Source organism: Melopsittacus undulatus, chromosome Z (genome assembly GCF_012275295.1).
Source record: "Melopsittacus undulatus isolate bMelUnd1 chromosome Z, bMelUnd1.mat.Z, whole genome shotgun sequence".
Lineage (NCBI taxonomy): Eukaryota > Metazoa > Chordata > Aves > Psittaciformes > Psittaculidae > Melopsittacus > Melopsittacus undulatus.
In genome coordinates this window covers 41,522,103-41,534,184 of record NC_047557.1, presented here as the reverse complement: position 1 = coordinate 41,534,184, position 12,082 = coordinate 41,522,103, and the positions used below count along the sequence as shown (strand labels likewise).

At 39.7% G+C, this 12,082-nt stretch overlaps 1 protein-coding gene across 5 annotated transcripts in view; it reads left to right on the top strand.

The window, feature by feature from the left end:
* LOC101870626 (TLE family member 1, transcriptional corepressor) overlaps positions 1 to 6,006 on the top strand; it is an 82,535-nt gene extending 76,529 nt beyond the window's left edge. For all 5 annotated transcript variants that reach the window (XM_034072683.1, XM_034072682.1, XM_034072680.1 and 2 more), the window contains exons 17-20: positions 3,773 to 3,920; positions 4,328 to 4,478; positions 5,260 to 5,336; positions 5,494 to 6,006. In XM_034072683.1, coding sequence (XP_033928574.1) covers positions 3,773 to 3,920; positions 4,328 to 4,478; positions 5,260 to 5,336; positions 5,494 to 5,601 — 484 coding nt within the window. In that variant the 3' untranslated portion in view covers positions 5,602 to 6,006. The remainder of the gene's footprint in view (positions 1 to 3,772; positions 3,921 to 4,327; positions 4,479 to 5,259; positions 5,337 to 5,493) is intronic.
* The last annotated feature ends 6,076 nt before the right edge of the window (positions 6,007 to 12,082 follow it).

Here is a 12,082-nt window from a genome sequence, read left to right as displayed (position 1 = left end):
CAGCCTATGAAGGAGTTTGAGCTGCTTTGGAAGTGATTGGCACTGAAGCACAGCTCCTCCTGGCACCCCAGTTGCTCGTGCTGATCTGGATGTTCAAAGGCAGGGTCTCGTCTACACATCATGCAACCAGTGCTACATGGAGCAAGTGGGCTGCACTAATTACTCAGTGAGCTCAAATAGGAAATCCCAGTCATCCAGGCATTCTGGAAGTCATCATGGACTGGCTAGAGAGTATAGATTTCTGGAATGTCACCAGGGGAGGAGGTGATGTGTGCTGAAGATGCCCCACCATACAATAAACTGTCAGAAAGTGAAAAGCAGTATGCCTTTTTTACTGATGGGTCCTGCTGTTCTGTGGGAAAGCATTGGATATGGAAGGCAGCCATGTGGAGTCCTCAATGACAAGTTGCTGAAACTGCTGAAGGAGAGGGTGAATTGAGTCAGTTTGCTGAGGTGAAAGCCATCCAGTTGGCCCTGGACATTGCTGAAGGATAAAAGAGGCCAGTACTTTACGTCTACACTTATTTATGTATGGTGGCAAATGCCCTGTGGCGGTGGTTGCAGCAATGGAAGCAGAGCAACTGGCAATGCAGAGGTAAACCCATCTGGGCTGCTGCACTGTGGCAAGATATTGCTGCCTGCGTGCAGAACCTGGTGGTGAAGGTCCTCCATGTACCCAAGAGTCTGGCCACTGAAGAACACCAGAACAACCAACAAGTGGATAAAGCTGCTAAGACTGGAGTGGCTCAGATGGACTTAGATTGGCAACATAAAGGTGGATTATTTTTGGCCCAGTGGGCCTATGACACTTCAGGCCATCAGGGCAGAGATGCAACATAGAGATGGGCCCATGATTGAGGGGTGGACTTAACAATGAACACTATTGCCCAGGTTATTCATGAGTGTGAAATATGTGGTGCAATTAAACAAGCTTAATGGTTAAAGCCTGTTTGGTATGGAGGACGATGACTGAAGTACAAATATGGGGAGGGCTTGCAGATTGACTGTATCACAATCCCACCAACCCGCCAAGGCAAGCACCATGTGCTTACCATTGTGGAATCAACCACTGGATGGCTGGAAACATACACTGTGCCCTACACCACTGCCCAGAACACTATCCTGGGCCTTGAGAAAGAAATCTTGTGGCAGCACGGCACCCGAGAGAGAACTGAATCAGACAATGGGACTCATTTTTGGAACAACCCTATAGACACTTGGGCCAAAGAACATGGCATTGAGTGTGTACATCACATCCCCTACTACGCACCAGCCTCTGGGAAAACTGAACGGTACAGTGGACTGTACCCCCATTGGGTAAATTGGAGGTACTATTGGAGGTAAAAACTACACTGAGAGCAATGGATGGTTGGACTTTCAAACATTGGGATACACATTTACCAAAAGCCACCTGGTTGGTCAAAACCAGAGGCTCTGCCAACAGGGCTGGCCCAGGCCAATCAGAACTTTTACATACTGTAGAAGGGGGCAAAGTTCCTGTGGTGCACATGGAGAATTTGCTGGGGAAGACAGTGTGGGTTATTTCTGTTTCAGATAAAGGCAAATCCACTCATGGGATTGCTTTTGCTCAGGGACCTGGGTGTACTTGGTGGGTAATGCAGGAAGATGGGGAAGGCTGACTTATACCTCAAGGGGATTTGATTTTAGGGGAAAACAAGCAACTCAGTTTATGTGGTTGCCTGCTATACAGCACTTTTATAGCCCATCAGCTAGATGTCTTCAGGTCACCAGTGACTGGCCCTGACTTACCTCCAACCATAATCCCAACAAAGAATTAACTATGATGAAACCAGACGAGTTGTGCGGTATCATCAGCAGGCACCAATCCAACACTGCACACAGCCTCTCCTGCTCTGAAAGACTGTTACAAGAGATGGAGTCTAACATCATGGAGCAAATGGACTCAGCAGCTTTATAGGGATTGGTCCATGCAATAAGGAACAATCTATCTCTCCCTGTCTCGCTGTGTTGATGTATGTATATGTATGCATATGAGAAAAGAGTGATGATATATTGAAAATGTGGGATCTGAGCACAGCATGAATGGTGTGGAATAAGGGGTGGAGACTGTCCTGGGTTCAGCAGTAGCAGTCATTTTTCTCCTTAGTAGCTGTGCAGTCCTGTGGTTTTGACTTTCAGCCTGAGAACAGCACTGGTAACACCAATGATTTTAGTCGCTGCTCAGTAAAGTTTACTCTGACCAAGGAGTTTCTGAATCTCATGCTCTGCCAGGGAGGAGGGGAAGCTGTGAGGAAGCAGAGACAGGACACCTGACCCAAACTAACCAAAGAGGTATTCTATACCACAAAACATCACACCCGGTATATAAACTGGGGGCAGTTACCCGGAAGTGTAAGATCACTGCTCAGGTTGGGCTGGGTATTGGTTGGCGGATGGTGAGCAGTTGTATTCTCTTCCCTTGTTAATTCCCTTATCATTATTATTGGCAGTAGCAGTAGGGGTTTTTTGTCATATCTTACTTACTGGATTTTTATTATCTCAACCCCTGGGAGTTTCATTCTTGAGATTGTCCTCCTCATCCTTTTGGGAGTGGGGTGGAGGAAGGCGGGGAAGTGAGCGTGCAGCTACGTGATTCTGAGTTACTGGCTGGGCTTAAACCACGGCATATGAGAAGAGCGCCTGAATTGGGAAAAGGCATGAGAATTTAAAAGTTCCAAATGCAAACAGTGAAGAATTTGCTTCATCTGCTTTGTTTCAGTTAAATTTCCTGTTTGTCAATAATTAGCCTAAATTTATTTTCAGAGTTATATTAATGTATATGCAAATTTTACTTTCTGTTGAGCAAAGAAGCTATTAGCTATATACAGTCTTCAGTTTCCCCTGTGGGTGCTTGGTCTCTGTAAAGGTATACTCACTCGTTTGTTACTGTCTTGCCTTTTAAATGCTCGCTGTAGTTGTTCCCACCTAAGCTTGCTGGCTTATCTTGCTATTTGATAACATGTGGTAGTTTGAGACCAGAGCTACAAAACGTGTGGCGTGACCTTTCTGTGGTGATTCATACCCTTCATTCCCAAGCTAGCTGTCTTTTCCCCCATGCCCTCCACCTTTCACTTAGTCACAGGACTTTTCCTAATGCTAATTGCTAATGAAAAATGCAGGAGCCTTGAATGGCTTTTGCCGAAGTATTAAGGAAGGCTTGAGATGATCTTATGGTTGCCGAAAGCAAAGAATCACTGATGAGAAGTTTTTAGAACAAACTAGACCATTTAGATTTTTATGATCTCCTGCCACATAATTTGCAACTTTGCTGATTCATCAATGCTTGTGATTAACTGTCTGGATCTCTATCTGGATCCCTTTCTATTAATATATCTGCTTTTTATTTATCATTGTGACTTGCATCCATGGGAAAATACAGAAGCTGTTTTCTGAAACTAGAGGAGTTTTGTTCTTTCAGCACTTGTTTTAATCTCAGTTGTCCTAATTGTTTTTAAGTATAGTTACTATACTTTACTGTTCTCCCAAGTTTTGGGGTTGATTTTTTTTTTTTTTTGCTTTCAAAACCCAATAGGAAATACTTGCTTTTGTTCATCTAACCATCATGCAATTAATTTCTCCTAGCACCTGGAAAATGTTTTTGTAATATTGTTGTATTTCATGCTTGGTAAAAAGGATGGAGGGACTGATTTTTGCCCATCAGCAGACATAGAGAGTCCAAAACTAACACCACAGCAGTGTTTACCTTGAGCTCTGGCAAGAAATCATTATTCAATCTGGTTTGTTTTATCAGGCAATTCCAGGGCCACACAGATGGAGCCAGCTGTATTGACATTTCTAATGATGGTACCAAGCTCTGGACGGGAGGTTTGGATAACACTGTCAGATCCTGGGACTTGAGAGAAGGAAGACAGCTACAACAGCATGACTTCACATCACAGGTATACCTGGATTTTCTTACAGTGTGGGGAAGGGCGGGGGAAGGAAGAGGGGAAGGTGGGAGGGAAACATTTAGGATGAAAGCTGAGATTGAGCCCAGTGCAGCTGGCAGATTGTTCCCTCTCTTCCTTTTGACTGTTCACAACACAATATTTTGCAGCTTTCATATGCTGAGCTTCCAGAGCAAAATGATAGCCTGACACTACTCACTTTCCCTATTATTCTGTTAATATGTAAGAGCAGGATTATTTATAATCACTTAAATTTTGAACAGCAGTCTTCTATTGAACTGTGTGAATTTATTTGGCTCCTCTCTCTTTCTCTCCCTCTCCCAATCGATTTAATCACTGTAGAATAAAAAGTATTTGTAGGCAAAAAATAAGAAGTGTAAGTGTTGTTTAATTTTCAGATATTTTCCCTTGGTTATTGCCCTACTGGTGAATGGCTAGCTGTGGGAATGGAGAGCAGCAATGTAGAAGTGCTACATGTAAATAAACCAGACAAATATCAACTGCACCTTCATGAGAGTTGTGTATTGTCACTCAAGTTTGCTTACTGTGGTAAGTTGCACTGCACACAAACCTGGCAGTCAGGGGTCTAGTTCATGTTTCGCTGATAAGCTAATACATAGTCATAGCTCATTCAATAATCATAGAGTCATAGAATAGTTTGGGTTGGAAGGGACCTTCAAAGATGTTCCAGTCCACACCTCCTGGAATGAGCAGGGACATCTTCAACTAGATCAGGTTGCCCAGAACCACATCCAGCCTGGCCTTGAATGTCACCAGGAATGGAGCATCCACCACCTCTCTGGGCAGACTATTCCATTATACATACTACAAATTAATTAGCATCTCCAAAGTAAAAATGTAAGTGAAGCCTTTATGTTCCTCAGCACAGACAGGCTAAAAATTAACAGAGCACAGAGCAGTATCATAACTACAAACCACTGTGGAGGAGTCAGTATTGTGCGCCTTAAGGTGCATATGTGGCCAGGGCACTCTCCATAGCGGGAGTGTATTTCAGTTTCTTAAGTTATGAATAAATATCTCTGCTTTATGAATTCAAAGGTACTTACCTACAACCAACCATCTGCTTATCTAAAAGCTGCTGTGATGGTTGATTTGTGTGTAAAAAAACATTTCAATTTATAGAATCTAGGGATTTCCTAATATGTTAAGACGCTACAAAAGCATCAGCGTCCACACTGATTGTAAGCAAAAGCATGTGATTAGTGGTGAGAACTTTTACAGCACTAATTAGATAAAAGACTTCATAGGTGTGAGTTGAAAACCCATATGTGTTTCATGTTTTTCATAGCCCTTCTGTTTTATATTCTAGGTAAATGGTTTGTCAGTACTGGGAAAGATAACCTTCTTAATGCATGGAGAACTCCTTACGGAGCCAGTATCTTTCAGGTGGGGATGATGATGGTTTTAAAGATAACTAGAACACCCAGAGTCCCAAGAGGGGGCTTAGACATCTTCATTTATGTTTCTACCCAAACTGGGATGCTGAGATGAGAGTAACAGGCTTTTTTTAAAATTATGTAATATATTTCTATTTTTCTTCTAGTCCAAAGAATCTTCGTCAGTGCTTAGCTGTGACATCTCTGTGGATGATAAGTACATAGTCACTGGCTCTGGAGACAAAAAGGCTACAGTCTATGAAGTTATCTACTGAAAAATATGATGGGGATATAACTTAAAAGTTGAACTGGGCCAAAATCGTTCCTAATTGTAGAAGTAGAAAAGTTTTGCCTTTTAAAAAGGAACAAAAGTATTGAGGTTCCAGACTTTGCCATGAACCTACTTCAATTTTTCAAAATAGAAGGCAACATCCAGCAACTAAATATTGGCTACGTGGACCAAATGGAACACAGAGGCAAGACGGACAGATGTAGCCTAGGTTTTTGACATAGTTTTTAAAAGCCGAGTCTACTGAAGACTGTTGGAGCCTTTTATTTTTTTCCTTTCTTTGTAACCTCATGCAAATTGTTCTCATTGCCTGATTATGGGGGATAAATACTTTTATGTTCCGTGCAGTTCAAGTTGCATTCTGTCCTGTGTAGAGCAGTGGTGTCTCAGATGAACTTGTTTCCTGGTTTTGCATCTTGTGATATGTTTTTGTATTTTTGTTGAAGGTCAAGCATTTGTATAAATTGTAAATATATTTAGTTTATTACAGTAAAGGCTTTAGTACCAACAACCAGTCTTCCCCCCATCCTCTCCCTGCCCACCCTACTTATTTAAAATTAAAAACCTTTTGGGGATATAAGTACCTTTTTAGAAGCAAAAGCAAACACTATGTATAGTTTGAAAATGATGTCTTATTCTTTATAACTCTTCCTAGATTCCTTTATCATACTTCAAAGTAGTTGTTTTGACATATTAGGGTATCAAGTCTAGTAGAATACTGTCTTGTGCTACAGAAATCTTAAAAGGCAATTTTGTACTAATTATAGTGTAAATATAAAAATTGAACATTTCATAAAGTTGTGCAGTTTAAGTTTATTCTGATGTCCCATGGATATGTTCTTTGGCAGGTACAGTAATATGTGCTTGATCTTAGTTCATTTGGTTATTTTTCTAAAAGAGGAGGTGACTGCCCTCACCTTTCTCCCTCAGCTGAACAGAATTCATACAAGAACTACATTTGAACTAAGTACATTAGAGCCTTTATTCATTGACTGAGGATGTCTGTGATTAAACAAAGTTAGATAAGTTGCATCCTTCGTATTTTACAGAGAAGTGGTAGTTAAGGACCGTTTCTTTTTTAATGTCTTGGCTGTGCTTAGATATTCAGGTAAATTTAATCAAATTACCAAAAGTGTTAGTTTTACAGGGAATCACTTAAAACAATGTTAAATGCTTGCAGGGTGCAAGTGAAGTGGATTAACCTGAACTAAGTTAAACTCACTTCTTCAAGTTCTTGTGAGAATTATTGACGAAGGAATATTTTGATTTTTAACTAAACTAATCCACTGTACATGTTAATTAGAAATTATTTTCTTGAGTGTCCCATGTTATGTGGGCCTACAGGCTCTGTACTGAACAATCTTTGAGTCCTTTCCACTGTTCAATCAGTGTAACATTGGTGAAGAGCCATGCTAAGCAGCCAGTTACCAAAGCTATGCATCTTCGAGTTTTTGTGTACTCAAGAAATGAATGAGGAGACAATGTGTACATTTTATTCTAACCATGTTTTTCAGATTAACAAATTCTACCACTGTGTGCTAGGCAAATCTAACTGTTGCACCAGTGAGGGCCATATATTTCCTACATTCTGTAATTTAATTAGAATTTCTATTGCTAAATGAGAATACAGATGAACAAAAAGGTATCTTTGAACAAATAATTCAGATTACACAAACTGGGAGACTCATCTGTGAAGAGCTGCTTTCTCATTTTGCTAGAATTTGATGATGACCTATATCTGTGCTCTTTAAAGACATGTAACTAGGAAGAAACAAGTTTGACTGACAGATACATTGACTGGATAGGAAATTTCTCACCTGGGCACAAATTTTCTCTCTATTTCCTATCTGAAGAGACATCAGTTTTCTTCTCAATTTTCATGACCATTCTACTGAAACCAGTTTTATATAAAACATCTAGAACTGTAATAGCCTTAATACATTAACCTTGCGTTTGAAATGTAAAATGTTAACCATTCAGGATAATCTGGTCTCCTAGACATTTAAAATTAGTGTTCTATCCATATACATCTGTATCTTTGTCTATTGTGTTGTGAGTATGAAATCTGTACGAAAATGACAGACCAGCTTAGTTGGTGGTCATGTTTCTTTCACACATACTGACACAAGAAGTAGAATCATAGTGCTTTTCAAAGAAATAATTGCATTTGATACATTGAAACACAGTGAAGTGTTATGCCATTTTAAAAAGAGAAAGTTTAAAAAGAGAGTATTTACTAGGGTACTTGATTTTTACACTGAACGTGTTTTCATATTGAAGTTTTTGCAAATGTCTGGCTCTGCCAGTGATCATTGACTTTGTTTAGCAGCAGTGGCAAATTTGGAACACTTGGATTTCTGCCACACTGCTATCACCTTGGCTTTTACTTCATAGGTGTTCTTTTGCCTTTCTTTAAAGTTGGTATCACAGGAAGCAAGAATGCAAGTATTCTAACACATTTGCGTAACCTTTAAGAAAAAAAATCACATTTATATAATTGTTCTGCTGTAACTTGCAACATAGTGGTTGTTAGGAAGACCACACTCTGCAGTCAGGAGGTTCAAAATCATAGTGTCAGGAAAATAATGAAATACTTTGTCTTTTCTTGTTAGCTTCCAGAATGCACGATGAGTAAGAGAAGTTATGGAATTGGACGTTATTTGTGTGTGTGAATGAATTTAATCATATTTGTACCATATATTTCTTCTTTGTAATGAAGAAATTCTTTTTTTCCCCAATCAGATCTGCTTTAAGCCTTGGGTCTGCAAACCTGGGGATGCAGCATACAATAGTCCTCTCCAGATGTTTTTTCACGTTTCACTTGCAGTTCATGGAATTTTTTTCTTTCATTTGTCAAACAGTAAAGCCTGTTCCACCAGCAGATGTAATTTTTAATGAAAAGATACATTTCAAGAGATTTTGGCATGTTGGTCTGTGCTATTACGTACAAGATTTAAAACTAATAGAGTTTAAAACTTCCATAAGTTCTTGTAGTCCTGTGTAAAGCAGTGGACAAAAATAATTGCATATTGAATGAAGAAGCAGACCAACCCAGACCAGCATTAACAGAAAGGGCACTGGGAAACGCACATGGAAAAAAGAAGTACAGCAATAACTATGGTGCAGGTAATTAATTTGTGTGTGTGTGTGTGTCAATTTAATTATAATCCTGAAACATTCCTTTGATTAGCCCCTTCCTGGGACAGTATTTGTTTGCTGGGTGGCCCTCAGTATTCAGAGATACTAAGAATCATAGAATCATAGAATAGTTAGGATTGGAAAGGACCTCAAGATCATCTAGTTCCAACCCCCCTGCCATGGGCAGGGACACCCCACACTAAACCATATCACCCAAGGCTTCATCCAACCTGGTCTTGAACACTGCCAGGGATGGAGCATTCACAACCTCCCTGGGCAACCCATTCCAGTAACTCACCACCCTAACAGTAAAGAATTTCTTCCTTATATCAAGTCTAAACCTCTGCTGTTGAAGTTTCAACCTGCTACCCCTTGTCCTATCACTACAGTCCCTAATGAAGAGTCCCTCCCCAGCATCCCTGTAGGCCCCCTTCAGATACTGGAAGGCTGCTAGGAGGTCTCCACGCAGCCTTCTCTTCTCCAGGCTGAACAGCCCCAACTTTCTCAGCCTGTCTTCATATGGGAGGTGCTCCAGTCCCCTGATCATTCTCATGGCCCTCCTCTGGACTTGTTCTAACAGCACCATGTGCTTTTTAAGTTGAGGGCACCTAAATTCAGTTGCACTTGTCTGTTTATTCATATAACATAATACCTAATTTTCAAAGTTATACTCTTCATCACATGTCAGCTTCTTCATAACAGCCAACATGTTTGCCTAAGATAAATGCAGGTCTGGCAAACACTAGTGCCAGATACAAACAGGGAGTCCTTACAAATGATATAGTAGATGTCAGTGCAAACAATAACTGATGAAGAGGAGATTTGTGGTAATACCAGTTCAGCTGAACAAAATCCTTTGCCAGCTGTAATATATACATTTTGTTTATGTGCACCAGGTATAACCTTTTATAAATCAATTGTGCAGGAAAATCGTGATACTATTCCACACAATGCATTTGTCTGTGTCAGAGTCCCTCTTTGATTATAGTTACAAGCAAAGATCCCCACATTAAACCACAAGCCTTGAGAGAGAATTTTTATCCACATTAATTCTTTCAGAGTCATTTGGCATTTGAAAACCTTTTGTTCCTTTAAAGGGAGGAGGGAGCACAAAACAAATATGAAATGCATAGACTGTTAAAATAGTGATATTTTTTAATATAAACATCAAAATAGAATCTACCCTCTGATCACATGTATACTTTTGTGTATAAACAATTGATCATAATTTTTCGGTCACATTTTTCCGTTGGTGATGCAGGTGGAATTTTCAGAAATGTCTAAGTAAACTCAGATTGACCAGCTGTTTGCTTTTTCGTTAGTTGGTTGGTTTTGGTTTAGGGTTTTTTTGTGAAAGGCTGCCATTCTTGTGAGCCTGCGGGATCATGTAATCTGGTTAAAGTACTCCTTCACATTTTCTATTGTATTTGTACTATTTTGAGTAGATGAGGAATTTCAACCATTCTATCAACTTAAGAAGGGTGGAATTTAATGTTTCCAGGCTAAGGAAGAGTACTGAATTCAGATTTAACACTGCTGATATATTGTTTAGCCCTTAAGCCACTTCACTGGAGAAGCTGCGCTGACTCCAACTGTGCTGTCTCTTCAAGGGATTTTGTTTGGGTTGTTGTTTTTTTGTTTTTGTTTTGTTTTTTTTTTAATTACCACAAGTGTGTATAAAGAATGTGAGAATGTAGGTCTGTGCAAGACTTGGGTTATGGTGTCCTTCCAGAGAGAGGTCTTTTAACTACAGAATAGGAAAGATGAAGCAGCTCAGATCAGGACCCAGTGAACACCAGAAAGAAAGGGTTCATGGCATGGAATACATGTGGGGACAAGGAAGGATGGGAACATGCACATACCATACATTTTAGATATCATCTGATAACTGCAAAATTCAGCTAGAATGAGATTCTAGTATGATGGCACATTTCACTGACATGTGTTTCCATCAAGTTGTTCAGACATTTCTTCATAGTAATTCAAGGACACCTGAAATGTGTATTGGAGCTGGAAGCAGGTGTTTCTTTGACATCCATAAGCAGTTGTCTAATCCCAAGAAGAAAGAGAGTTAAATCACAGCCAGTTTTCAGTATTTCCCACTACCTAGTATTTTTTTAGCTCAAGATCAGCTTTCCAGCAATTGATAATCCCTTTTTCAGCAGTAAGCTCCCAGATGTCCTATTGCAGGTTAAGTGGTTAGTGCAGCATGGTAGATTTTTGTAGGGTAAATCAGACATGTAGAAACTGTGTGCTTTAAAATTTTGCCTTGTGAGACTACTGACATTTCTGGGAGGCTTACTCAAAATTTCTGTTCTAATGTATAGGAGAGCTTGCTCACTCAACATTTTCTAAACCAGCAAAACCTGTGCTTTGAACATGCTTTAAGCGCATGGGTGTCGCTTGTTTTGGTTTTCTTTTTCTTTTTTTTGGGGGGGGGGGTGTAGATTTATTTAATTTTTTTCTTCGTACATAATTAAAAACATCTATGAATTGAATACACCAAGAAAACACCAAAGGAAAGAGGAATGAATGAATGATTGCCTTCAGCAGGCAGACTGTTCTGAAAGATGCTGTATATCAAAACAACCTATTGCTTCTATGATATATTAATTCTGGAGAGCACTGGATTTGTGTTTTTAAAGTGCTGTTTTCAGAAAACTGACAAGCAAGAAACTGGTGGTGTGGGGCCCAATGTTAGTTACCATTTTCAAATCTAAGCAAAGTTTTGAGTTTGTGTTATTTGGGGGGGGGGTGTTGGTTTTGGTGGGGTTTTGGTTTTTTTTTGGGGGGGGGGGGTGTCATTTTTCTTGTTGCTAGTTCCCACAGTTCAATCAAAGCTGAATGACAGGCTGTGACCTTTCTGGTTCATTCATTAGTAAGAATTTTGTTGCTGACAAGTCTGTTGGTGATTGAATCTTCTAGTGGATAGCTACATAGATACCAGCCAGTGTCTATTGTAATAATTTTCCTTAGCAAGGCCAGAACCCAAATATAAGATAGCATCATTGTTCCAGCCTCATACTTTAATTGTATGTGGAATTGCTGGTCAGCGTAGTTGACTCTCCATAGAAAAATTCTGAAGTGGTAGGAAAATTCTTGTGAGGTAAAACTTAAATTTTGAGACCTTTTCTCCTAAAACTGTGTTGATTCATAGAAGAAATGCTGCAAGGCACACTACACAGTTGCTTTTGCATAGAGCTTGGCAAGGACTGCATTTGCTATGTTCATAATACAAAGGTATAGTACCTCTTCAACCTCATTTCTATTTCTGTTTTTCGCCAAGAATTAGTCAGAAGTGAAGATAATACATAGTTTGGAGATTTAGT